This window comes from Engystomops pustulosus, chromosome 7, assembly GCF_040894005.1.
Source record: "Engystomops pustulosus chromosome 7, aEngPut4.maternal, whole genome shotgun sequence".
Taxonomy (NCBI): Eukaryota; Metazoa; Chordata; class Amphibia; order Anura; family Leptodactylidae; genus Engystomops; species Engystomops pustulosus.
Window position 1 is genome coordinate 167500806 of NC_092417.1, and position 27979 is coordinate 167528784.

A 27979-nucleotide genomic window follows, 5' to 3' on the forward strand; every position below is an offset into this window, starting at 1 on the left:
CGATCCGGACGGTCCAACGTGAATGAAGTCCAGCGAGATTCACGAAGCTCGTGCGCCTGAGATCCTGCATCCGTCGCTTCCGAGGTCCGCCGGAGTTCACCTTCTTCTTCCCGGTGCTTGTAAGTGCGTGTCTTGCGACACAATTCTAAATGTTAAATCCCATGCGTAGTGCGAATTTCGCCCGCCCCCCGATTTGTGTCACGTGCAAGCCGGCGCCAATGCGCCAAAATCCGATTGCGTGCGCCAAAATCCCATGTTAAATGTAGCGCAACTCGGAAATCGACGACAATGCGCGGACCATTAGTAGAACAGGGAATGAGGAACAGAGGATAAGAAGTACCTGCCGCACTGCCCCAACCATCTCCGCCCGACTGGACAGTCTGGTGATCAGGCGCTGGAGGACGCAAATGTCTTCTAGTAACTTCTGAAAAGCCTCACGCTGCTCACTGTTCTGCCACAATGAGGAGGAAGACTGGAGGGAAACACATGGGACAACCCCAATGAGAATAGTGAGTGCAGCTCTTGAGTATAATATACAATGTTACTCGGGATCAGTACAGAGTAAGTAATGGCAGTCATGTACATAATGACTCCCAGGCAGCATCCTGAGTGCAGCTCTGCAGTAGATTCCATTTAAAGGGGAATGTCTGTCAGCAGAGTTCTGACTGGTTTCAACGTAAAGAATTGTGATTTCAGCTCCGTAGTGACATTTAGTACAAACATCAGCAGCAAAAATCAGAACCTTTGTAAATGTGGTATGGGGGAAAACTGCTGCTACCTCTGATTATTTGCTCGCCATCTCACCATAACGGCAGCCTTGAAGTTCTCCAATTCTTTTTCGTTATTATCCTCGGTCAGGTTGCGTTCCCTCTCGGACTGGCTCAGCCGGGATTCCAGAGTGTAGCTGTCATTCCGAAACGCCAAGGAAAGCTGGATGAACACGTTCTGAGAAAGTGCAGACATTTACCAAATATTATATTTGGCCGCAACCAGTGGAGACTGGAGGTCGAACACACAACAGATACAAAGGTGGAAAGTTATGTGGCGAGGACTACCATCAAAAAAAATTGAGGTCACATCCTGGACAATTATAACAGAATAACCTTCATTTTATGAGCAATACAATATATCAACTCTGGCATTGTTACCTATAGAAACCAAAGATGGATTGAGATATCACTCTATGCATGGCCGGATTATAAGGTGGGTGCGTGCCCCAGGGCCCCCACCACTTTACCCTTAAAGGGGCCCACTATGTGTCCAATCCAGCTATGTGTCCGAATCCATGGGATCGGTAAAACCTGGGCCACTTAGTTGGATGCATGACTTTATCCCATGCCCATAGGACAACATGAGTACGTGGACACATACAGCTGCTAAAAGATGAGGAAGCTGAATCTTATAGAACAGTAATGGAAGGATATTGTAAATACAACTTTCACTACTTTTGGCCACAAATGTTCCCAAAAATCCTTTAATCCAAATATATAGATCAAATTCCTGCAAACCTTGTGACAGAGCACGGGACTCACCTCAACTTCCTTCTCGGTCAGTGGGGGGGCACTGAAAGTAGAAAAAATGCATTTCATATATGAAGTGATATGCAGTGTCATAGCAAGAACATATACAAACAGGAAGCCAGTGTAGATAAGGTACCAGGAGCAGGGAAGAGAGTACTGTCACTTATTACCTCTCATCCACCATGAGGAGAGCAGAGATGTAGGTGACTGAGTACAGTACTATGATAGAGAATAACAGTACAAGCCATAATAAATTCCCCCTGGCGACTCCACTAGCAAAATAGTGAGTGCAGCTCTGGGCATAATACAGCGTGTAACTCAGGATCAAAACAGGGTAAGTAATGTCATGTATGTGCACAGTGACTGCATCAGCAGCAGAATAGTGAGTGCAGCTCTGGAGTATAATACAGGATGTAACTCAGGATCAGTACAGGATAAGTAATGTCATGTATGTACACAGTGACTGCACCAGCAGCAGAATAGTGAGTGCAGCTCTGGAATATAATGCAGGTTGTAACTCAGGATCAGTGCAGGATACGTAATGTCATGTATGTACAGTGACTGCACCAGCAGCAGAATAGTGAGTGCAGTTCTGGGGTATAATACAGGATGTAACTCAGGATCAGTACAGGATAAGTAATGTCATGTATGTACACAGTGACTGCACCAGCAGCAGAATAGTGAGTGCAGCTCTGGGGTATAATACAGGATGTAACTCAGGATCAGTACAGGATAAGTAATGTCATGTATGTACACAGTGACTGCACCAGCAGCAGAATAGTGAGTGCAGCTCTGGGGTATAATACAGGATGTAACTCAGGATCAGTACAGGAGAAGTAATGTCATGTATGTACACAGTGACTGCACCAGCAGCAGAATAGTGAGTGCAGCTCTGGAGTATAATACAGGATGTAACTCAGGATCAGTACAGGATAAGTAATGTCATGTATGTACAAAGAGACTGCACCAGCAGAATAGTGACTGCACCTCTGGAGTATAATACAGGATGTAACTCAGGATCAGTACAAGATAAGTAATATCACGTATGTACACAGTGACTGCACCAGCAACAGAATAGTGAGTGCAGCTCTGGAGTATAATACAGGATGTAACTCAGGATCAGTACAGGATAAGTAATATCACGTATGTACACAGTGACTGCACCAGCAACAGAATAGTGAGTGCAGCTCTGGAGTATAATACAGCATGTAACTCAGGATCAGTACAGGATAAGTAATATCACGTATGTACACAGTGACTGCACCAGCAACAGAATAGTGAGTGCAGCTCTGGAGTATAATACAGGATGTAACTCAGGATCAGTACAGGATAAGTAATGTCACGTATGTACACAGTGACTGCACCAGCAGAATAGTGAGTGCAGCTCTGGAGTATAATACAGGATGTAACTCAGGATCAGTACAGGATAAGTAATATCACGTATGTACACAGTAACTGCACCAGCAACAGAATAGTGAGTGCAGCTCTGGGGTATAATACAGGATGTAACTCAGGATCAGTACAGGATAAGTAATGTCATGTATGTACACAGTTACTGCACCAGCAGCAGAATAGTGAGTGCATCTCATTGTGTGCTGAGCTGTTGGAGGGTGTGGTTGTCTGTGACGGAGCTCCTGCACCACCTGGAGGAAGATCAATCCACCCAGGCCTGCTCTCTCCTCCCCAGGGAGGGAGTGGGTTCTGTGGGATGAATCCAACAGGAACATCCCAGGCTTCTGCCTCCCGGACCAGGCCGGCAGGGGGCAGGAGAAGCCAGTTACCGGCCAAAGCGGAGGGGGTAAGAAGATCTGCCCGGAGCCAAGGACGCAGCGATGTGACCTCGGCTGCCACCCCCAAGACCCAGGGAAGCCGCAAGGTCTCCGGAACACAGAAGATCAAGGCAAGTGACATCAGCCTAAGTGCTCCTCCTGGAAAGCTGGGTGTATGTGCGGGAAAGCTGGGTGGTTCAGCTGGAAAGCTGGGTGCTCACGGAGGTGTGGAAAAGGCATGGGGAGATCTAAAAACCCGGGAGTCTGCTACCATCTATGGCTCCCGGATTGCTGAGCACCTCCGTGAGTACGAGGAAGCTGGCAAGGCGCTGAGGAGGCTCCAGGAGGAGGTACGGGAGACCTTGGCCCTAGCGGGGGTGGCCACTAAGAAGAAGAAACCTGATCTTCTAACCACCATCAACAGGCTTAAAGCCGAGGTCACCGCTCTGGAGGAGAAGCGTCGGCTTATCCGTGACAACAGCGGTCCGTTCCGGGAAAAGCTGGAGAATGACATGAGGTTTGAAGAAATGCGCCAGGAGAAGCTAAGAAAGCTGAAGGGGCTTGGGATCCAGGCGGATGATGGCGATGATGAGGAGGATGAGGAAGATCAGCCGTGTCCGTCTGGTGGCCTGCACCAACACCAGCAGGCCTCGCACGACAGGCTGCCTGCAGAGCAAGCGCCATTACCATCAGGCTGCGGCTCTGCCAACCTGGAGGAGGAAAGTGATGGCAGCGGCCAGGGGGGGGCGCTAATGGCTCAAATACGTCAGCTCGAGTCCCCAGTTCACCTCCAGGACTTTTCTTTCGGCGATGATTTGCCTGATGACGACCAAAAGAGGATAAAGAAGAGACCCAAGAAGACCAAGGCGTCTCAGGAGGTGAGCTTGGTGTTTCGTCCCCTCCCTGTTCCCTCCAGGCGGGCAGCAGTGCCAGCCTGTCGTGTAGGCCCCGTTACCCAGCCCAGCACGAATCCTGCAGTGGACTCGGTGCCAGGGTGCGGGGAGAGTACAAAGCCACGTTACATCATGGCGCAGAACACCAGCCTTGTTTGCAGTAGCAAGGATGGTGCAGGGAAGGCATCGGCCGAAAGGCCGGACAGTGAGGGCGATCCAGCAGGTCCTGGTACTGTGCGCTGCCCCCTAGTGGGAGGGGGGGGTGGCCCAGTGCCAGGTGCGGTGGCTCCTGTGGCCCCTAGCACTGTGGCTGTTGCTTGCTCCGGTGAGCAGCGGCAGTGTGATGGGGCTGCTGGGGCTTGTGGTGCAGCGCCTCCTAAGCATCCTGTGCAGCCTGTGGGAAAGGGCGCAGGAAAAGTGTTGTTTTGCATTGGGTCATCTGACCCTGGAGAGGGCACAAAAAGACTGTCCGGAGTCTGCAAGGGCAAGCGGCCTCTTGCATCCAGCGAGCAGCAGAGCAAAAATATCAAAAAAACTGCGGGACAACAAGGGGTTAATGCCAATGAGGCAGAGGGCACAAGTAAGATCGGGGTTGGAGCTGCCTCTTCTCAGGCTGTATCAGCTATGGAGGTGGCTCTACCCCCAGTGTCCAGTGACGCCGAGGCAACCCCAGGTCCTCCTGGCCCAGCTGGTGTGAGTGATGCAGGGAAGCGAGGCAGTAATGTATATAGTGTGGTGAATGTGGGGGTGGTGAATGGTGCTGAGGGGGATCCTGGTAGGAGTGCTGGTCCGTCTGTACCCCCAGTGGTGGCCGCTCCCATAAGGAGCTATGCGAGTGTCACCGCTGGGGCAAGTGGGGTTAACTCCTTGTCTCCTGGCTCTGGGAACAGCGTTTTGCAAAGGCGTCTTCTGGAGGCTCTCAGGAGAGGGGAAAAGTCAATCAATGTAGAGGGGAGAGATGTTGATCTGTCCTTCTGGACAGACAGGCATGGCCTGGCAGCCTTCCAAGAGAAAAGGGGGGGAGAGACTGTATGGTCTTTACCCACAACCGGGCCCGGAGCTTCCCGTAGGAATGTGGTTCGTCTTCGCTGGAGGGGCAGTGACGCATGCCCACCCAGGTCAAGGGTGGTGGAGCTCCTCCTGAAGATGAACTTCAGGGCTAGTGACATCTTTGCCCTGATACATCCTTATGGTACTCCGGAGTTTGATGTCAGCTTTGTCCGGCCGGAGGGCTTAGAGCTCTTCTGGTCGAATTATGAGCTGGCAAAGAACGAGCCTGGCTGGCGAGACTTTGCTGTGCAAGCAGTGTCTCGCCAAAACACAGTCAAGAGAGTGACCGTTTTGACCCGTAACGAGTCACTTTCTTGCATGGACATCATGACGTGGCTCAGCCGTTATGGTGAGGTTGTACAGGTACCGCAGAAAAACCGTGATGAATTTGGCATTTGGTCTGGGGCCTGGACCTTCATGATGAAGTTGAAGTGTTCAGGCGGCACAATCGCCCACATTCCTTCTTCAGCCTTTCTTGGGCGAGACAGAATCCTGATTTTCTACCAGGGGCAGCCGAAGGTCTGTCACAGGTGCGGTGACCCCACACACTTTAGCGCCAGCTGCCAAGTGCAGAAGTGCGCTTTGTGTGGTGGGCTAGGTCATCTCGCTGCATCCTGTAAGGACATTAGGTGTAACCTGTGTGGTGAGCTTGGTCACCCTTTCAGCCGTTGTCCTCGCTCCTTTGCCAATGCGGTTGTGACCCCAGTGGAGGAGAGCCATGAGGTTGCTTCTGCTGGGGAAGGTACCAGCAGAGGTGGAGGAGCTGAGGGGTCTGTGAAGAAAAGCAAGAATAAGTCACCTTCTCAGTTAAGGCGGCTTGAAGCCAGACAAAAAGGGAGAGAACTGGGGAAGCCTCAGGTTGCTGGGGTGACCCTGGGTCCTTCCTCAGAGGCTGGTCATGCTACTGAGGCCCTGAGGGATGATGAGTTGGATGAGGAGGTCAGGAGGATGGAGCGCGAGAAAGGTGCCATGTCCTCCACGTCCTCCCATTATGAGAGTATGGATGAGGATAACAGGATTTGGCTAGAAAATAAGCGCAAGCAGAAAAAGAAAAGACGCGGCGTATCTAAGGTACCTAAGGAAGGGAAAACTTCCTCCCCTCTGGTTGAGCTTTCCAACCAGTTCCTCACCCTCGATGAGATCGCTTCCTCGGAAGGAGGGGCTGAGGGTGGGGTTCTGGAGGTGGCGGCGGAGCAGCCTGCAGGGGGCGCCGAGTCTCTATCCTCTGGGGATGCTGGGTCCTCAGAGTGGGAGACTGACTCAGAGTCAGGAGACAAGGACGAAGGAGAGGGTGGTCCGGGTGGGTCCTTGGGGGCCAGTAATAATATGGACACCTCAATTTCATTAAAAAGAAGTTGCCCCAATTCTGATGGTAAAAGGGAAAAGGCATCATCTTCAGAGGAGAGTCGGGGGAAGGGAAATGGAAAGAAAAAAGCCGTCTAACTCAATCACTCATGATGGCGGAACCCACTCCTGGTGGATGTCCACATCCGGCACACCCCAGGCCACGCGGGGTTCACCTATTATAGGGGTAGCTGCAGGTCTAGAATAGACAGGTTTTATTTAAAGGAGGAAGCCATTTCTTCAGCAGTGTCCGTTGTTGAGGTGGAGTTCTCCGACCACTGTCTAATTTTGTTTTCTCTGAATGTTACAGAGACCCCCCGGATGGGAAGAGGCTACTGGAAGCTCAATTCGTCTCTCCTGGAAGAAGCGGAGATCAGACAATCCTTTGAGGACTTTCTTCAGAGCCAGGTACCTTTGCTGGGCCTTTGTAGCAGTAAGTCAGAGTGGTGGGAGATGCTCAAGAAAAGGGTGGCGAGATTCTTCCGCCAGCTCTCGAGCCTCAGGAGCCTGGACAGGTACCGCCTGTATCAGGGCCTGAGGAGGAAACTCGAGCATCTCGTCTCGACTGGAGGTAGTCGTGAAGACATCTCCAGAGTGAAATCCTTGCTGAAGAGGTGTCAGTATGATAGACACGCATCTTTGGTTTTTGAGAGGGATTACGGGAAATACCGCTCGCTCGACCCTTACAGAAACTGCAAGATGTCAGTGAATGGTAAAGTTGTCACAGGACTGGTTGACAGTACGGGATCCCTGAAAAGGTCCAGATCAGGGATTCTGGAGGTCGTCAGATCCTTCTACTCACACCTCTTGGGCAGGAAGGATCTAGATCGGGATGTGATGTCGGCTTTCCTGGCTGAAACTGTCCCTGAGCCAGGAGTAGACCCTTCTCTTGATGTTTTGACAGAGATGATCAGGGAAGAGGAAGTCAGCCGGGCGATTGAAGGGCTCGCCCTCAAGAAATCGCCGGGTCCGGATGGCTTAACATCTGAGTTTTATAAGACCTTCAAGGACGCCTTGGTTCCCCTCTTGACTGAGGTATTCAATGAGTGTCTTTCCTCGGGCGCTCTGCCGAAGTCAATGAGGAGGTCTGCCCTGATCATCCTGTCAAAGGGTAAGGACCGATCTCGTATTGAGAACTGGCGTCCCATAGCGCTTCTCAATACGGACAGAAAGGTTTTGGCAAAGGTGCTGTTTAATCGGCTGGTGCAGTTTGCGCCCCGGCTCCTTTCGGGGACCCAGCACTGCTCTGTTCCAGGCCGCAGTACATTTAGTGCTGTGCTTTGTGTCCGGGAGGCAGTGGAGCAGGGCAGGGCTGGTAACTGGAAGGGGTACTTGCTGTCCTTGGATCAGGCAAAAGCGTTTGATCGGGTCAACCACGAGTACCTCTGGTCTGTCCTTCTGAGGTATGGCCTGCCGGGGGAGTTTGTCAATTGGCTAAAGGTTTTGTATGCAGGGGCAGAGAGTTTCCCTCTTGTGAACGGTTGGATTGGCCGCTCTTTTGAGGTCGGGTCTGGTGTTCGCCAGGGTTGTCCTCTGAGCCCACTTTTATACGTGTTCGCGATTGACCCATTCCTTAGGAGGGTTGATCGTGGGCCGTTGGTGGGAGTCGGGATGGACCAGGCGGCACCGGAAGCCACTCTAAGGGTGGTAGCGTATGCCGATGATGTCACCGTTTTTGTGTCCTCGAGAGGGGAGGCGCAATGGGTGATGTCAGAGGTTGACCGCTACTCAGAGGCTTCTGGGTCCAAGATCAACCGGGATAAGTGTGAGAGTCTCTGGCTGGGATAGGGGGATCCAGGCTTTGATCTCCCGGACACTCTTCCAGGGCCCCAAGACTCTGCCAAAGTTCTAGGCATCGAATTTGGCCAGGGGGATTACCCCATGCAAAACTGGGACGGTAGGCTTAAGATCGCCGCTCAGAAGGTGGACCAGTGGAAGGGTTGGTCTTTGACCCTCAGAGAAAGGGTTAACCTGATCAAAACTTACCTGCTCCCATTGCTGATTTATCTGGGCAGTGTGTGCATGTTGCCAGAACCCCTCTGGACTCGGGTCTACAGTCTGTTCTTCCAGCTGTTATGGGGGAATAGACTGAACCTTATCAAGAGGGAGGTTACTTACCGCACGAGGAGACAAGGAGGGTTGTGTATGGTCAACCCTGTGGTGTTCCTAGTGAATACCTTTCTTAAGATCAATGTAGCAAACCTCTGGAAAGAGAGGGCTCCTCCGTGGGTATACTCCTGTAGGGGATGGTTTCGGCCTTTCTTCCAGGAATGGGAGACAGGAGGTCAAGTGAAGGATCTTCGCACATCGCATGGGCATCTTCCGGCTTACGCTACCCCGGTTCTGAAGGTGATTCGCCGGTGGGGTCTGGGAATGTGGGAGATCAGGACCATGTCGAGGAAACTCCTTGACAAGAGGGTTCTGTTTGGCCGTTTCCAGAAGCCTCTGGCCCTCAGGGATTGCCCAAGTCGGGATCTTGGGGTGGGTTTGAGTTTATTGAATTCCATCAGGATCCCCTTGAAGTTTTGGGACTTGGCTTGGCGCTGCTTCCATGGAAAGCTGTGTGTGAGGGACAATCTGAAGTGTAGGAGCTCTGAGGAAAGGGGTTGTCCCCGGGAGGAGTGCGGTGGCTTGCTGGAGAGCATGGACCACTTCCTGCTTCAGTGCCCCTTTAACACAGAGGTGTACAACCGGGTGGGCGCTTCCATCCATTGGCCCGGGTTGGCCGGTCTCTCCTATGCGGAGTGGGCCTATGGAGCATTCAGAGGCCTTGGTGGCCGGGACCGCTGCACGTTATTCCTAGTCAGTCTAGTGGTCAGGTACCACACGTGGAACGCACGGTGTTTAGTATCGACGCAGCGTAAAATCCTCCCGGTGGATGAGGTGGTTAGGAACATTCTGGTGAAGGTGCGCTCTCTGGAGTATGAGAGGCTGGGCACGGGGAGGGCCTCTCTCCTTTGGAGGGGGTTCTCCTTTAGTGTCCCTTAGTCTGTCATCTCCACTCCTGGTGTTGGGCTGATGCTGCACAGTAGATTTTTGTTTTGTGTTCTGAGGTTATAGTGATGTAGGGCTTGCAGGCGCCGAACCTGGGCTTTATGTGGTTTTGATATATGTTGATATGTTTAATGTGTTTGTATCTTGTGTACAGTGTGTATATAGTTATATGTAGTTATAGTTCTTGTGTGTATATAGGTTGGTTGGTTTTGGGGTGTTGGTGTTAGGGTGTTAGGTTGGGAGGGGGGTGGACGGGACTTGGACTGTACGATCCTGGACACTGGTCTGGACTATATAACGCGAACTTTGGACGTTAGACCAGTGTCTGGGGGGAGGGTGATGGGCGTGGGATTTAGTTAGTTATATTTTATGTTATTTAATGTTATTTCCGTTATATTCATTGTTATTTATGTGTTTATTTATTGTTTATTTATGTGTATTTTGTTTATTTATTTATGTGTATTTTGCTGTGTATTTTGATATAAAAAAAAAAATTTAGGTGGTGGGACTGGGTGAAGGTTTTGTCTGTTTTCATGCTGAGTGTGTGGTGTGTGTGGCTGGGCCAGGAGGTTTTGTAAGTTTATTTTCGTTTATATTTGTTCTTTTGTAATTCTTTTGCCAGAAGGTATGGCTTTATTTATGTTTATTATTGTTATGTTTTTCACTTTTATATAAAATAAAAGATTTACAGGATGTAACTCAGGATCAGTACAGGATAAGTAATATCACGTATGTACACAGTGACTGCACCAGCAACAGAATAGTGAGTGCAGCTCTGGAGTATAATACAGGATGTAACTCAGGATCAGTACAGGATAAGTAATGTCATGTATGTACACAGTGACTGCACCAGCAACAGAATAGTGAGTGCAGCTCTGGAGTATAATACAGGATGTAACTCAGGATCAGTACAGGATAAGTAATATCACGTATGTACACAGTGACTGCACCAGCAACAGAATAGTGAGTGCAGCTCTGGAGTATAATACAGGATGTAACTCAGGACCAGTACAGGATAAGTAATGTCATGTATGTACACAGTGACTGCACCACCACCAGCAGAATAGTGAGTGCAGCTCTGGAGTATAATACAGGATGTAACTCAGGATCAGTACAGGATAAGTAATGTCATGTATGTACACAGTGACTGCACCAGCAGCAGAATAGTCAGTGCAGCTCTGGGGTATAATACAGGATATAACTCAGGATCAGTACAGGATAAGTAATGTCATGTATGTACACAGTGACTGCACCAGCAGCAGAATAGTGAGTGCAGCTCTGGGGTATAATATAGGATGTAACTCAGGATCAGTACAGGATAAGTAATGTCATGTATGTACACAGTGACTGTACCAGCAGCAGAACAGTAAGTGCAGCTCTCAGGTATAATACAGGATGTAACTCAGGATCAGTACAAGATAAGTAATGTCATGTATGTACACAGTGACTGCACCAGCAGCATAATAGTGAGTGCAGCTCTGGGGTATAATACAGGATATAACTCAGGATCAGTACAGGATAAGTAATGTCATGTATGTACACAGTTACTGCACCAGCAGCAGAATAGTGAGTGCAGCTCTGGAGTATAATACAGGATGTAACTCAGGATCAGTACAGGATAAGTAATGTCATGTATGTACACAGTGACTGCACCAGCAGCAGAATAGTGAGTGCAGCTCTGGGGTATAATACAGGATGTAACTCAGGATCAGTACAGGATAAGTAATGTATATACCAGTGGTGGCGAACCTATGGCACAGGTGGCACTCTGAGCCCTTTCTGTGGGCACCTGGGCTATCACCCCAGCACACCAGACAACACTCAAAGAATCTTCCTGCAGTTCCAAGAAACTTAAAAGATGCTGCTTTCAGTGATATTTTGATACTTATTTCGCTACCTGGGACTGTTGGAAGAGGGAGAATTAGACAGGGTCGAATTATTTTTGGAGGACCTCCTGCTGGCCACATGATTGTCTGTGTACAGAGGGCAACTGGAAAGAAGCTAAAATGATGAAAATTTTCCATCTTTCTACTCCTCAGGAGGCCAATATGATTAAAAGATCTTGAACAGGGAGCAATAAGTTACTGCTTTAATTTTTGGTTGGCACCTCGCGATAAATAAGTGGAGTTTTGGGTTGCAGTCTGGGCACTTGGCTTCTAAAAGGTTTGCCATCACTGGTATATACGGTACACATAATATGCTGGACTGTACCTGTTTGGGAGGCCTTTGTGTACTCTGAGCTTTCTTAGCAATATGTCGGGGATATTGGGCATCACATCAGATTCGGCTTCCCCTTTCGTCTCTTCTTCATCATCTGCTGACAAGGACTGGACAGGAGAAGGGCCTGGAATAACAGGTCATAGATTATTTCTCACAATTTCTAATTATCTGCAAACCAAAAAAATTAAACATATAAAATATTTTGCCTCCCCAAAGATATATCACCAAAGATATGTAATAAGTAAGTGAGGAGTGAACCTGCTGCCTCCATGGAGTCGGAGTCTCTCCCTCTAAGAATCCCAGAACAAGTCTATAAATTTTAGTAAGTGATAATCACAGGATGTGAATAAGACGTCTGTCAAGGCCTTTGGTTTCTTATCATTGGCAACAGGCTGGTGTCATCCATGTCACGCACCAAAGCCACATATACACTAAATACTACAAACAAAGCCTATAGGGCAGTATTATTATTGTATTATTGTACATAGGGGGCAGTATTATAGTACAGGCCTTCCCCGGGTTATGTACAAGATAGGTTCTGCACGTTTGTTCTTAAGTCAAATTTGTATGTAAGTCGGAACAGTATACTTTATCATTGTAGATCCAGGCAAAATTTTTTGGGTCTCTATGACTATTGTGTTTTAAAAATGTTGGGTTGTCATCAGAACCAGAATTAATAATGAAGGTTAATTGCAGACACCTTTGATAACTGTTATAGCTGTTTATTGTAGCCGAAGGCTAAACTACAGTAAATTACCAAAATCCCGGGGTCCGTTTGTAACTAGGGGTCGTCTGTAAGTCGGGTGTTCTTAAGTAGGGGAACGCCTGTAGTTATATTCTTGTACATAGGGGCAGTATTATAGTAGTTATATCCCTGTACATAGGGGGCAGTATTATAGTAGTTATATTCCTGTACATAGGGGGCAGTATTATAGTAGTTATATTCTTGTACATAGGGGGCAGTATTATAGTAGTTATATTCTTGTACATAGGGGGCAGTATTATAGTAGTGATAGTCTTGTACATAGGAGGCAGTATTATAGTAGTTATAGTCTTGTACATAGGGGGCAGTATTATAGTAGTTATATTCTTGTACATAGGGGGCAGTATTATAGTAGTTATATACTTGTACATAGGAGGCAGTATTATAGTAGTTATATTCTTGTACACAGGGGGCAGTATTATAGTAGTTATATTCTTGTACATAGGGGGCAGTATTATAGTAGTTATATTCTTGTACATAGGGGGCAGTATTATAGTAGTTATATTCTTGTACATAGGGGCAGTATTATAGTAGTTATATTCTTGTACATAGGGGGCAGTATTATAGTAGTTATAGTCTTGTACATAGGGAGCAGTATTATAGTAGTTATATTCTTGTACATAGGGGGCAGTATTATAGTAGTTATATTCTTGTACATAGGGGGCAGTATTATAGTAGTTATAGTCTTGTACATAGGGAGCAGTATTATAGTAGTTATATTCTTGTACATAGGGGGCAGTATTATAGTAGTTATATTCTTGTACATAGGGGGCAGTATTATAGTAGTTATATTCTTGTACATAGGGGGCAGTATTATAGTAGTTATAGTCTTGTACATAGGGGGCAGTATTATAGTAGTTATGTTCTTGTACATAGGGGGCAGTATTATAGTAGTTATATTCTTGTACATAGTCTTGTACAAAGTCTTTCCTGTATAGTTCTCCTTCCTTATAGGGGAAGGTCGCCGGCTGCAGTACAGGTTTTCCATTGGTCTGCTGGACGCCATTAGCGCAGGTCTCCGGTACAGGGCATGATGATCCTCCATGATGTTTTGAGCCTGGAATCGCTCCTGGTTCCTGTACCTCTCAGCCAGGGGTCCCATCTGCTCCAGTATGGCCTCTGTCTTGGTGACGTTATCAGCGAGGTCTTTAGCCAGTGTAGCCAGTTTTTTGTCGAGCAGCTCGTGTCGTTCAGGGTTTGCGTTTTTCATTTTATATGCGCAGTCTATTTTTTTCTGTAGCAGCAGTTTTTGCTCCTTTAGTTTCTCCAGTGTTTTTACAAGTGCTGGGATCCGGTCAGCCAGCTGGAGCTCAGGTGCACGCTCAGCTGCAGGACTGGGAGAGGCTGCAGGTGCATGCTCAGCCGCTGCATAGGGAAGTGCTGCATGCTGTACTCTGCTGGGTCCGGGCCTCTGTGCCGCTGGTGGGCTCTGGCGCGCTGCGGCTGTCACTACTGGGGGGGTACAATGTCCATCATGGGGACTGGGTCCCACTTTCCTGCCAGTGACAGCGCTGGTAGCAGCTTGAGGCCTCCCTGCTGGTCTCACCTCGGCCTCCACAGATCTTACAGTCCTGCTTCCTCCACTCCCAGACCTGGTTCTCTCAGTCCGGATCAGGACAGGCTTCTGCAGGTTCTCCAGGATGGTCTGGCGCTCCAGGGATGTCCTCCTGTGCCTGGATGGAGGTGTAGAGGGCACAGCTAAGGCCTGTAATGGAGGCTGCCTCTGCTCCTGCACACCTTTCCCCAGCGGATTTCCCAACACTTTGCTCTCACTCAATGGTTCCTGCTTCACACTCACACTGGCAGATGGATTCACCATAGAAGTACTTACTGCTGCTTTCTTTACTGCATTCATGTTCTTCTCTTCACAAACTCTGACAACACCGGTACTGCTGACACGCTGCACAGAACTCACTTTACTGGTCACTTTAGGATTTACATCCATAGGTTTTGGTGGCTGGGAATTAGTTCCCGGAGAAGGCCTTGAAGCCTGGGCCTTGCATGGGGAACTTCCCCACCCAGGGTGGCCCCGCCCTGGGCTAGCTCCAGACATGAGGAGACCTCAGGAGCTCACACTGCACACAACCTCTCAGCAAGGGGGCAGTATTATAGTAGTTATATTCTTGTACATAGGGGCAGTATTATAGTAGTTATATTCTTGTACATAGGGGGTAGTATTATAGTAGTTATATTCTTGTACATAGGGGGCAGTATTATAGTAGTTATATTCTTGTACATAGGGGGTAGTATTATAGTAGTTATATTCTTGTACATAGGGGGCAGTATTATAGCAGTTATATTGTTATATTCTTGTACATAGGGGGCAGTATTATAGCAGTTATATTCTTGTACATAGGGGGCAGTATTATAGTAGTTATATTCTTGTACATAGGGGGCAGTATTATAGCAGTTATATTCTTGTACATAGGAGGCAGTATTATAGTAGTTATATTCTTGTACATAGGGGGCAGTATTATAGTAGTTATATTCTTGTACATAGGGGCAGTATTATAGTAGTTATATTCTTGTACATAGGGGGCAGTATTATAGTAGTTATATTCTTGTACATAGGGGGCAGTATTATAGTAGTTATATCCTTGTACATATGGGGCAGTATTATAGTAGTTATATTGTTGTACATAGGGGGCAGTATTATAGTAGTTATATTCCTGTACATAGGAGGCAGTATTATAGTAGTTATATTCCTGTACATAGGGGGCAGTATTATAGTAGTTATATTCTTGTACATAGGGGTCAGTATTATAGTAGTTATATTCTTGTACATAGGGGGCAGTATTATAGTACCGTAGTTATATTCTTGTACATAGGGGGCAGTATTATAGTAGTTATATCCTTGTACATAGGGGGAAGTATTATAGTAGTTATATCCTTGTACATAGGGGGAAGTATTATAGTAGTTATATTCTTGTACATAGGGGGCAGTAATGTAGTAGTTATATTCTTGTACATAGGGGGCAGTATTATAGTAGTTATATTCCTGTACATAGGGGGCAGTATTATAGTAGTTATATTCCTGTACATGGGGGTAGTATTATAGTAGTTATATGCTTGTACATAGGGGCAGTATTATAGTAGTTATATTCTTGTACATAGGGGGCAGTATTATAGCAGTTATTTTCTTGTACATAGGGGGCAGTATTATAGTAGTTATATTCTTATACATACTGGGCAGTATTATAGTAGTTATATTCTTGTACATAGGGGGCAGTATTATAGTGGTTATATTCTTGTACATAGGGGGCAGTATTATAGTAGTTATATTCTTGTACATAGGGGGCAGTATTATAGTAGTTATATTCTTTTACATAGGAGGCAGTATTATAGTAGTTATATTCTTGTACATAGAGGGCAGTATTATAGTAGTTATATTCTTGTACATAGGGGACAGTATTATAGTAGTTATATTCTTGTACATAGGGGACAGTATTATAGTAGTCATATTTGGTTACATAGGGGGCAATATTATAGTAGTCATATTTTGTTACATAGGAAACAGTATTGTATTAAGGGGTTATAGAACTTGGCTTGGATGAGGGCCAGTGTGGGTCATATAGATATTACATACATTTGTTTGTATAGTCATGTTCTATGGCAGAGCAGTTTCCACCCTTCCTGTATCATTTGATAATATCAGTTCCAGGATCTGTCCTGTTATTTGTCCTCTTGGTCATTAATGGGAACATATTGAAGACTTACCTCTTTCCTGCTCAGCCGCCTCGCTGAGATCTGGAAGCTTCTGTCCCGTGAGGTTCTGACTTCTCATCAGTTTATGTTCCTGAGCAGGAAATATAGCAATGGTTAAAGATTATATGTCATTGGATATGATCTTTACCTGTAGGCAGAGAACATTTTGTGATGATAATAATAAAGATGAGCAAATGATTGTCCATTGGGGATTATCTGATGGTTTTTATAGGGTGTTTAATGAAGAAGATATGATGGATAGGTGGGATTAGATTTTTTTGGGATGGATGTATGATTACATGGTCTTAGGTGAAGATCCATGTGTGATGGATGGTGCGATTACTTGGTTTTTGGTGAAGGTGATACAATAAATGGTAAAAGATAATGGGGCACATTTACTTACCCAGTACTGTCGCGATCCAGCGGCGCGTTCTCCGTGGAGGATTCGGGTCTTTTGGCGATTCACTAAGGTAGTGCGCCCAATGTCCACCAGGTGTCACTGCTGCGCTGAAGTCCGCTGGAGTTCGCCAGAGTTCACCAACCTATCCTGGGTGCAGGTAGGCGCGTGTCAAGCGACACATTTTTTTTTTTTTTAAATAACGTGGTTTTTCCAAATCATTCGGGTTTTCCAACAGCCGCGCCCCCGATTTCCGCCGCATGCATGCCACAATCCGATCGCGTGCGCCAAAAACCCGGGGCAATTCAGCGCAAACCGCTTATTTTCGGGAAACCCGACGAAAAAGAGTGATTCGGGCCCTTAGTAAATGACCCCCAATGAGATAAAAGGTCACATTGTATGGTTTTAAGGAAAGGTATAGTCTATATCATGACTAAGAATCTAACCAGATTCGAAACGCGTCAGTGTTTCCCTACTTCTGTCATGGCATTGTGACGCTTTTAATAAGATTTCAAATAAATGATGTTTTTATATTACCCTTTTGGAACTTCTCATTGCTTTACTTTTTCCTACTATTATGATGGCTTGTGGGCGTATATCACATTAAGTTAAGGTGAGCTGATAGATATTGGGATTAATTGGTCAAGAAGATGACATGATGGAACGTGGGATTGTAAAAACTTTGGTAAAGAAGATATGATGGATGTTAAATTTATATAGTCTGTGGTGAAGATGATAGCAAGGATAATGGGATTATGGGGCAGATTTACTTACCCGGTCCATTTGCGATCCAGCGGCGCGTTCTTTGCGGAGGATTCGGGTCTCCAGGCGATTCACTAAGGTAGTGCGCCCAATGTCCACCAGGTGTCGCTGCTGCGCTGAATTCCGTCGGACTGCACTGAAGTTTACCGTCCTACGTTGGGTGCAGGTAAGCGCGTGTCATGTGACACTTTTTTTTTTTTTTCAATACGGCGGGTTTTCCGAATCCGTTGGGTTTTCTTATGGCCACGCCCCCGATTTCCGTCGTGTGCATGCCGGCGCCGATGTGTCACAATCCGATCGCGTGCGCCAAAATCCCGGGGCAATTCAGGGAAAATCGCTGCAAATCGGAAATATTCGGATAACCTGTCGGAAAAAAGCGATTCGGGCCCTTAGTAAATGACCCCCTATATGGGTGGATTACATAGTATTTGATTAGGATGATTTGACCCGGTGATCCTCCATCATCCTCTATCATAACACCATAAAGCTTGCAGATGACACGTAATTATAGAATAAAAGAAGTTGAGGATAGGTTATTGGAGGGTGGGGACCACATTATGGAGACTAAATCTTTAGGCCCGATCATAAAGGCTAACAATGCTATTGGGGAGGGACAGAATAAAGCAAACTGATGGAGAGTGAGGACCGAGTGATATGAGAGGGTCATAACTAAAATGATGGAGTGGTAGTGGATAAGGATACTGGTGGCTGATTAGAGAATGATGGGAGTCGGAATACAATATATATAATAGCAGGGCAGTGGCAGCAGAATAACACAACGCTGTGTATCCTTAGATGCATGGATGACGTGACGGAGCGGCTCCGGGATTACACATCAGGGCACGGTCTCACTGCATGATACAGGTTGTTGACATCAATTCAGGAAGGAAAGTGTCCGGGAAGAGGATACTCTGGGGTGAGATACTGGATCTGTCGCCCTCTGACAGACCAATCCATCAGACCTTTCCTGTTTACATGTTGGGGTTACATTAGAACTGGCAGGTCCTGTCCCCCTCTCAATGGGTGTCCCTGGGTGTAATATGTGTCACTGTGGATACATGTTGTGATTTCAGCACATCCCGTTTGTTTCTTTGCATAGAATCATCAGTTCTATCTGCGATGGACATTTGCTGCGGAGGTGAATTATTGACAATGGCGTGTGAAGAGGTGACTACCTTTAAAAGAGCGACTCAAAAAAAAAAGATGGGATGTTTTTTCATGAGTCGACCCTTAAAATAACCAATCTTAAACGGGTTGCCCCAAGATTTCATATTATCCCCTATCCTTTGCCGATTTGTCTACCACTGAGCCCAATGAGAACTTACTCATAGATCTCTGGTAACATCGTAGGAGCCCTTTTGGCTCATTATCATAATTATAAAAGTTGATTTTAGAAGGAAAGAGGCTATAGATAACAAAAATAAGAAGATTACCGCAGTCACAGTGCCTGGCTATATGAGTTTGTACCCCTGGTTTATCATGATGGATTGTGATGGTAGATTTACTTTAATTCACGGAGCAACCAGTTGCTGGGGGGCCCACAATAGCCTGTACATAATGAATCCATAGGGTGTGAGGCGGGCTTACATAAAATACCCATGAGCCTCTTGGTACGATAAACTAGGAAATATTTAAGGACAGGAGACTGTTTTAGTTTCTGAATTTTGAATGCTGCCATGTGAGTTCACTGCAATGGGGCCTACTGAGGCTCTGTCACCCAGGGGCCTACTGAAACCTGGAGCCGACCTTGTCTGGTGGTCCCATAAACAGCGACTGGGTGCATCATGGTCAGGGAGGGTCCTCAAAGGTCATAGCCCCCACTAATAATCATTTTGTTCTCCATTTTATGTAGGTAGGGGATAATGTGAAATCATTAAATATGGTGCAATTGGGTGCTTTATATTTTCATTGAATCATTGTAATGTTTTATTTACAAATTTTTTATATAGTTATAGGATACACAGTACAGTATATAGGTTTTGGATAGAACTGAGTTAAGTATATTAGTCCGGCCCTCTAAAGCCATTCACAATTCCCTTGTGGCCCCGTGGGAAAATTAATTACCCCCGCCCCCATCTAAGGCTACTAGAGAGAGGCCGCTTTCATATGGGGCATAGGTGTTTAATTATCTGGGGCAATCCAGGTCATTGCGACTAAGCACTACCACACCCCGTAAGGTGCACAGTTTTATTAATTGTCGGACAAAGTGCAGCCACAACACAAAAGTGGCGCAAACTCTTTATAAATACATGTGCAAGCTCCAAAGACCCTCTTTCTAGGGCATAAAAAAACTTTTGGAGACACAATGATATATCTGGGCCATAGTATTATTATCAAGTCAGTGACATCACAGATTCTTAGTGGAGTAAGATGCAGTAAGGAGTTGCAGATGCAGGTAAGTGCATCCCATCACTTATCACTATCAGACTTCATCATATCAGACTAGAGCATCCATACGAGGTTAGCGCCCTCTACTGGTCACTACAGAAGTTATGCAAGTCTTCTGCAAATTTAAGAGGTTTCAAGTAGTGACAATTTTCTCTGTTAGCAACAACAAGTTCCTAAAATTTCTATATCCATTTTTAGGATTTTCATGAATGATTCATGTCATTCAATGGGAACAATCATGGTCATGTGACATTCAGGTAGAGGGTTTATCAACATCTAAATGCAGTTATCAGTTCACCAGTGTAACCAACACATGACCAGGACAGATTTGTATCAGCAAGCAGAGATCTTAAAAATGAAATTGATAGAATAGACATTGACAAGTTTTCATTATGAAAGAATAACATTAACCAAAATGTAACTTTTTAGGCTGCATTCACATGTTGCGTTTGCATTGCTTTTAGAAAATTTAGCAATGCAAATGCAAGTCCGATCGCATATGCTTTTCCATTGAAATGTATGCGATCGGTAATAAGCACCGGGCCATGCTAACTTGCATTGCGTTTCTAAAAGCAATGCAAACACAAGATGTGAATGCCCCCTCAATCATTGTATAGTAAATGTACAATTAAACATATTTTAATATTTCAGTTCTTAGCAATTTTGCTTCTGCTTTCAGTTTATTCCTAATATACAGTGAACAAGCCTCGCACCTGTGTCCCTTGATCATGCCTTAAGGTGTAGGTGATGTTCCCATACACTGACAGGAAGTAGAGATCTTGAAAATGGGTAAAATTTAAATACAAAATGTGGTAGAAAGTGACAGAACTTTTTATCATGGAGACTGAAGGAGCCCTTTAAGGTGGCCATTGATCATATATATGGTGGTTACTTACCTCTCTCAACTTGGTCAGCTTCTGAAGTCGCACAGGTTGAATATGAATGTCCTTGAGTCCGCTGAATTTTGCCAATTTATTGTTACTTTTATCATAATTAGGAACAAAGTCCTTTTCTGGTGACTCTAAACTGGATTTATTTCTCTGTTCTGGTTCCACGCTGTCCCAGGAGAGGGCCCTCAGGAGCGGGGGCCGATTCCCAGCAGCCAGATGTTCAAGCCGGGAATCAACAGGAACATGTAGTGACCCTGGGACTTGGAAAGCCACACTAGAAACACCTGGTGACTCACTGGCGCCCCCTCGTGGCAAGTCACCCGGTTTCTTTAAGATGGATCTCTGGAACTCGAGCTCAGGACTGATTTTGGTCTTAATAAAAGATGGTTTGGAGGCGTCAGGAACAGTGGCTTTATATGTGTTGCTCATCTGTTTAAGGGGGTCAAAGTTTTCTTTCTGTTCGTATAGGGTCTCTTTGGAGGCAGCTGGAAGGCTGTGGGGACGTGGGGTTAGTCTGCCTTGTGAGATTTTTCTGTGGTCGTTCTGCTTCCGATCTGTTAACCCAATTGTTGCATTCTAGAAAGATGGAAAGATAGAAAGTAATGAGCGAGGAGGATGTCTTGTATGCTATGTCCGGATCACATCTATCATCTTGAGGAAGACGAAAAATCTGATCTACAAATTAGGGTTCAAAATTAATCAACACAGAAAATTACAACAACAACCGGAAAAATTCCATGTGATGCAAAGCTATGTGATGTATTGTCGCTGGTGCTGAACACAGAGCTGGAGGATCCAATTATTATGAATTTGCATGAGAATCTATGGAGAATCTACATAAACACAGGTGGCAAATTTTCACAGACAAAAAATCGCCAGCTGCAGTGATTGCGCAGGAGCGGGACCGGAACGTCCCGCGCTTGCCCACTCCACACTGGCCATGCCCTCCCCCCCCAGTTGGCTATGCCCCCCATTACGTCTCTCCCCACCCCCCCTAGGATGAAGGTGGCGGATATGGGAAAATAATCGCAAGTGCTAGCAATAAGCTACCATTTGCAATTATGTCAGGGCTTCTACGTGAATGATGTGGTGCAGAAGCCCTGATAAATATATCCCCTTGTCTGAAGTCTGATTTCTGGGAAGATAGATCTGGATTTTCTCTATCTCCATATCGGCTTACCTGCAGTAATGTTGCAGCTGCAGGGAAGATGTTGGGATACGGATCAGGTCCTGCAATCAACAGAAATTTTGTTTACTCAGTGGTAAGAATAGGCATCTTTCTGCTAATAGGGTTAATGACCACTTGAAAAGAGTTTACAGGGTTAGGCTATACGCACACGACTGTGGTTGGTCCGTGAATCACAAATTTCATGCACCGACAACAGTGCAGAGGGCAGGACTCTGTATATTATATGATATATAATATGAAGAGTACCTTTTTTCAGCACCTAACAACAGCGCTCAACTGTAATCATGATTCACAGACAACCATGTTGTCTGAAAGAACCCTTTCGTCTGGTATTGCAGCTTTCTTCCTGAGAACAGCGCCACACCGGTCCTCTGGTATGGCAACTCATCTCCATGGAAGTCAGTTGGACTGAGCTTCAATACCATGGGGAAGATTATGCACCTGTCTCATGGACTTCCTTTCAACTCTTCATTTTTAGCATCTCTACTTGCTGTCAGTAAATGGACAGGGTGAAGACCCATTTGGATCCTGTCTCTCCAGCATTGTTGAACAGTTTGTTACAGTGTTTCAGTATTACAAAAGTTGTATTATTTGGAGAGCATCATCATGGGGTTACATCCTTGTTAGAATAAAGATGTGTTCCCATTTCAGCAAATGATTGTTATTGTTTGTATCATAAAAAGTTATACAGTTTTCCAATATACTTTCTGTATCAATTCCTCATTATTTTCTAGATCTCTGCTTGCTGTCATTCTTCAGACAGCTTCTATGTTTAGTACCAGTGGACAGAAATTCGGACCACGGTCAGATTTCTATCCAGTGGAAGTAAACATAGGAGCTTTCTATCGAATGACAGCAAGCAGAGATCTAGAAAATGGTGAGGAATTGATACAGAAAGTATATTGGAAAAGTGTATAACTTTTATAATACAAACAATAACATTAATTTACCAAAGTGGGAATACCCCTTTAATCACTGACAGCAAGTGGAGATCTGGAAATGGAGAGAAATTGGAAAACAATAAGACATATTTACAGGAAAACTCTTTCCTTGTTGTCCATTTCTGGACAAATTTCAATCAGTGTATAAAAAATATATATCCTGAAATTCTGTCATAGAGTTTAGGCCTTGTTTTCCATATTGACCAATCAGATCTCAGCTTTCATTGTGCCTGATCTGATTTTGAAATAAAAGCTAAGCTCTGATTGGTTGCTATGGGAAACAAGGATACATCTACTCTTAATGAGGCCTAAAATCCATTAGCAAACCTTAGACTATAGTTTTTTGTGTATCTGATGCCTACACTAGTGAACCCTCTATTTGTCAGTCAGGTGGAGGTGGATTTATTTCCAGTCATGCTGTGGTACAGGGCTCGCTCCCCGCCCCACATCACAAAGCATTCCTCCTGTTTGCCCACTCCAGATACCTAATATAGTCACAATGAAGCCTGACACTAAGTGCTGAAATGTAAAACAAGGGAAAGAGGAGAAAAAAATGCCATGTGTCTGGCAGTGAGCTAAAAAATGTGAAATTCCGACAGGAACAATGTTTCCTCATTTATGGGAGCTATTATTAGTCTGTCATTTATGGAGATTTTAAAAGGAGGAGACGGGGGTTAAAATTCGAGGAAAATTACTTAGAAACGAGCTAAACAGAGATGACAAAGAAGCCTCCATCAGGATGAGAGGATAGCAGGTTACTAGGGACCTCATGAATACCGTACCGAAAACTGGGGATTGTGCACACCATGTCCCTATAGTTAGTGCCCACAGCAGCTCCTGCCAATTATACTAGTATTTGCCAGTCAACACATGGAGGCTTATTTACTAAGGGTCACGGATCGCACTTTCCTCGGACTGTGCACCTTTTTTGGGGATTGCACCGGTCACAAGTCCTGCTAGCGTTGTGTTCATAACGCAACGCTATCGCATAATAGGTGGGACTCGGTCCGATCACATATGCATTTCCAGGGAAACGCATGCTATTGGAATTCAAACATTACAAGACACTGGGCTCAACCAAAACAAATACTGGGTTTTTGTACCGATCATTCACTTTCCTGGAAACGTATATGCGATTGAGTTGTGGCCCGCCTCCCATGCGCTAGTGTTGCGTTATGAACTCAGAACGTGTGACCACGTTCTACGGCTACATTCACATTAACGCACTCCCGCCATACCATAGCACGGCGGGCACACGTTAGCGCCAGGGAGAGGAGGAGGGTGTGAGCACCACTTACCCCAGCCCCTCTCCATAGAGAAATATGGGGCACAGCACTGTATCCCGGGAAAAGATAGGACATGTCCTATCTTTTCACGGGGTACGGAACAGTAAGGTGCAGCACAAGTGTGCCCATTGCCGTCTATGGGAGACGTATATCCGACGTATATACGTCCCCCATGCGGCAGTGTGAATGCAGCCTTAAGCTCATTAGACCACACTGCAAAGTTTGCAATGAGCACCACAGTATAAATACCAATTTTATGTAGGGGGGATTTAAAGGGAACCTGTCACCAGGAGACCCATTTTTAGCCCTCCCTCAGTCCCCAAAGAGCATAGTACATACACTGCCAAAGTGTTTTTGTATAAAAAATAGGTTTTACAGAAAAAAAGATATGTTATATTGTACCTTTCATTAGCATCTGCTGTGTGACTAGGCAGTTGCCAAAAAGGAGGGACTGGAAAGGAGCAGTTCCCCCCCACCCTTGGGAAACATGTGACCATTTCAAATATATGAATAACTCCCCACACTCGGGATTGGCTGTAGAGGAGCAGGGGGTGTCGCTAAGCCTAGTGATGGGTGTTTTCATATATCTGAAAAGGTCACATGTAGTAGCTGTTCCCCAAGGGTGGGGGGGGGAACTGCTCCTTTCCAGACCCTCCCTTTTGGCAACTGCCTAGTCACACAGCAGATGCTAATGAAAGGTACAATATAACATATCTTTTTTTCTGTAAGACCAATTTTTTATACAAAAACACTTTGGCAGTGTATGTACTATGCTCTGTGGGGACTGGGAGAGTGCTAAAAATGGGTCTCCTGGTGACAGGTTCCCTTTAAGCTTGATCCATTGCAATACCCATGACCTGTGCAGAAACAAACAATTTTGGATAGGGTATCCAGAAATACCTTTTTTTAAAGCTGGAACAAGCCAAACCTGCTTGGGTTATTGGTGCCGGTACTATAGGATCCCTGATTCTGTAATTGACATTTCCTAACATATAATTCAATGTGGTACCTGGTGCTGCAGGGAAGGTGAAGGAATTACTACGTGACGGCACAGGGGACACTCTGGGACTCAGCGATGGGGAAGAGACTATAAGGAAAGAGTAAACAAATCTTGGTTATAGTCTCACTGTTCAATATACTACAAATACAAACAATATGTAATGTCTATGTGGGGCCCTAAAGTTGTTGCTTTTATATATCTCTCCATGTGCAGTGTATACAGACGTCCACCATGGACAGATGTAGCAGTGCTAACTGCGTTTTGCATCAATGATTTAAAGCACCAACTGCCACATGTCTTACCAATTATTCTTACTAATACTGACACATTGTAACAAACACTCCATAAAGATTTAAAAGAGTAATCCCCTCTATACACAGACCACCTGTGGGGGAGTCAGAGAGGCTGCATCTTGAACGCCGTCCCCGTCGGGTTAGGAATTTCTCGCTGACTTTTTTGGCCTCTTCCAATAGTTGCAGGTTCTTTTTCTTATCCTCCTCTGTTATCCTGACGTCGGGGAGGTTGTCATGAACCAGATCGATCACGTGGCCATTGTTGTCTGGAAGAGAAATGTATAAGCAGGGACGGATTAAGACTGCCATGAGCTCTGGGCTGTATGAATTATACAGAGCCTACAAGTCTGGAGATCACTTCCTACATATGGGACTAGAATCAGCTTCTTGGAAAATGGAGGTTGTGTCCCTTATGGTGCTTTCAATTTGCAGTTTCAGGACCTTTGGAGGGCCTTTAAAGCTCTTGAAATGGCTCTTCTTTGGTGACCTTGCGTCCCAGGCTACCGCCCAAACCGCCTATATTATAATAATCCATTACTGTGAATAAGCAGTTAGTAGCACTGAAGTCTGCTATCTCTTCCGATGAATACAACTCAGCATGTACAGAACAGTCACTATTTCCAATTGTAGTCTATTGTATGACTTTTGGAGGAGGTGCAGTAATATATTACCATATGTGTAGCATTTTTTGCCGAATTTTATTTTATATGTGCATTTCACAAAAACATTACTCAAAAGTAGATCTGTTATATCTCTTGTGGGTCAAAGGTTTTCAACACAGAGATTGTCAGGTGAGTTCATAACGATTGAATCCAGCACCTTCAGCTTTGTGTTAAGCCCCATGGACAACTCGTCACGTAGCTGTGCATCACAGGGAACGTCACCGGTTGTTGTTGCACGTTTCGAGTGGATAACTACTGAACCACTACTGATTGCAGCAATCAAATTCTGGTTTTCTTTGACACTACAGGACCTTCTTGCCATTGGAAAAACTTGACCCAATATGGCGGCTTTCAAGATGACTGCCATGTTCGAGACATAGATTAAAATATATCCTTCTAATGCGTTACTTGCCGGGGAATTCAGGAGTAATTTCTTTTTTAGTTTTTAAATAAAAGGGGCCCCCGGGACTTTTATAATAATAATAATCTTGATTTATATTGCGCCATCATATTCCATAGCGCTTTACAAATCATAGGGGACATATAAAAATATAATATTACATTACAGAACACAAACATTAATATGGAACAAAAGGAGTGAGGGCCCTGCTCGCTAGAGCTCAGTCTATTTGGATGAAGGGGGTGACACAAGAGGTAAAAAGCTTGTATAATGGTCCAGCCATTCTTTATAAGAGAGCAGCCTTTCACTTGGAAACTGGTGGTTGCTGGATAACAGATGGGAGGAGGACCCGGGATGGGTTAGTAAAAGAGGTGAAATTTCATGCAGTTAGTGAGTGTGATAGGCTTGCCTAATGAGAAGTTTTAAGAGCATGTTTGAAACTTTGGAGGTTGGGTATTAGTCTGATACTCCAGGGGAAGGACATTCTATAAAATTGGTGCAGCTTAGGAAAAGTCCTGGAGATGTGAGTAAGGGGTTCGAACTAAGGTAGAGAATAATGGAAGAGCTCGAAGAGCATGGGTTGGGTGGTAGACTAAGATTTTGACTGTTCTAGACAATGTAGAACTCAGGAGATAACTGCCATCATCCTACATCCAGCACCGCCCAAAATGGCCAAACCAAGATTACTGATGAGAAATACTTGACCCTTGGCATGGATTGTTTCCAAGAAAGACTCAGCTCTAAGGACTTGATACACAGGACCACCTCTGCTTCCCTCCTTTCCGCTCGGATCCCCGCGTTCCCGGCAGCGGGTCCTTCTGCTCCTGTCACACTGGGATGTTTTGGAGACTGCTCTGGTAAACATTGTGAAGTGTTCCTCTCCCTTGGCTACGGCTGGTATGTGTTGGCAGATTATCTGCATATCTTTCTAAGTATTTACCATTATTAGTGGAAAGTCAGTCTTAAAGGCATCCGCCAAGAAGTGATTATCTCACGTGCATGTGACTGACCACCCATTATTACTATGAAGTTCCAGTAATTGATGGATATCTCCTACTGGAGCCCTTAGATAGAGAATTGGGGTCGTTTTCCGTAGCTGTACCTTTGAGAGGAACTTAAAGTGGCGGTCCCACCAGAACTCCCCTGAAAAATCTTACCGACAGATATCAAGGAGTTTGTAGAAGAGAAGGAAGATCTGGTCTGGCGACTGGATCTGAATGACGGACTGTGAGGTCTACGGGACAAAGTAAAAAAAAAAAATGCAGAATTATATACATATAAAATAAGACAATGGGGATGTATCATTATTTTGATCTGTTTTTTTTTCTCTTCTTTTTGTGTTTTTTTTTGGAGTCTTTGGAACTTTTTAGGTGCATTTTTTCCAACAATGCCAAGGTTTTAAGAAGTGGGCGTGTCTTTTGGAGTGTTCCTAAATGTATCTTTCCAAGACGGATGTTTTTTTCTTTGTTTTGCAACATTTTAGTTCCAAATAAGAGACTTTTTAGGTGCAAAA

The 27979-nt window shown here is 45.4% G+C and overlaps 1 protein-coding gene and 1 long non-coding RNA gene across 4 annotated transcripts in view; one reads left to right on the forward strand and one right to left on the reverse strand.

The window, feature by feature from the left end:
- The window catches only part of IRAG1 (inositol 1,4,5-triphosphate receptor associated 1), an 85322-nt gene that overhangs the window by 13147 nt on the left and 44196 nt on the right, over positions 1-27979 (reverse strand). Inside the window, exons 5-14 of one of the 2 annotated variants that reach the window (XM_072118847.1) lie at positions 27624-27700; positions 25497-25670; positions 25121-25198; positions 21876-21925; positions 20702-21271; positions 16271-16349; positions 11782-11914; positions 1533-1563; positions 805-945; positions 341-472 (exon numbers count right to left, since the gene is read on the reverse strand). In XM_072118847.1, the coding sequence (XP_071974948.1) occupies positions 341-472; positions 805-945; positions 1533-1563; positions 11782-11914; positions 16271-16349; positions 20702-21271; positions 21876-21925; positions 25121-25198; positions 25497-25670; positions 27624-27700 (1465 nt within the window). Of the gene's footprint in view, positions 1-340; positions 473-804; positions 946-1532; positions 1564-11781; positions 11915-16270; positions 16350-20701; positions 21272-21875; positions 21926-25120; positions 25199-25493; positions 25671-27623; positions 27701-27979 lie in introns of both variants that reach the window. The other variant, XM_072118846.1, reaches the window with a different exon arrangement.
- Positions 224-20998, forward strand: LOC140071285 (uncharacterized). Of its 2 annotated transcripts, none has more exons than XR_011849105.1 (4): positions 224-509; positions 18213-18333; positions 18517-18584; positions 20803-20925. It is a non-coding gene; the product is annotated as an uncharacterized lncRNA (long non-coding RNA). The 2 variants fall into 2 exon arrangements; XR_011849104.1 differs by having other exon boundaries at positions 233-509; positions 20871-20998.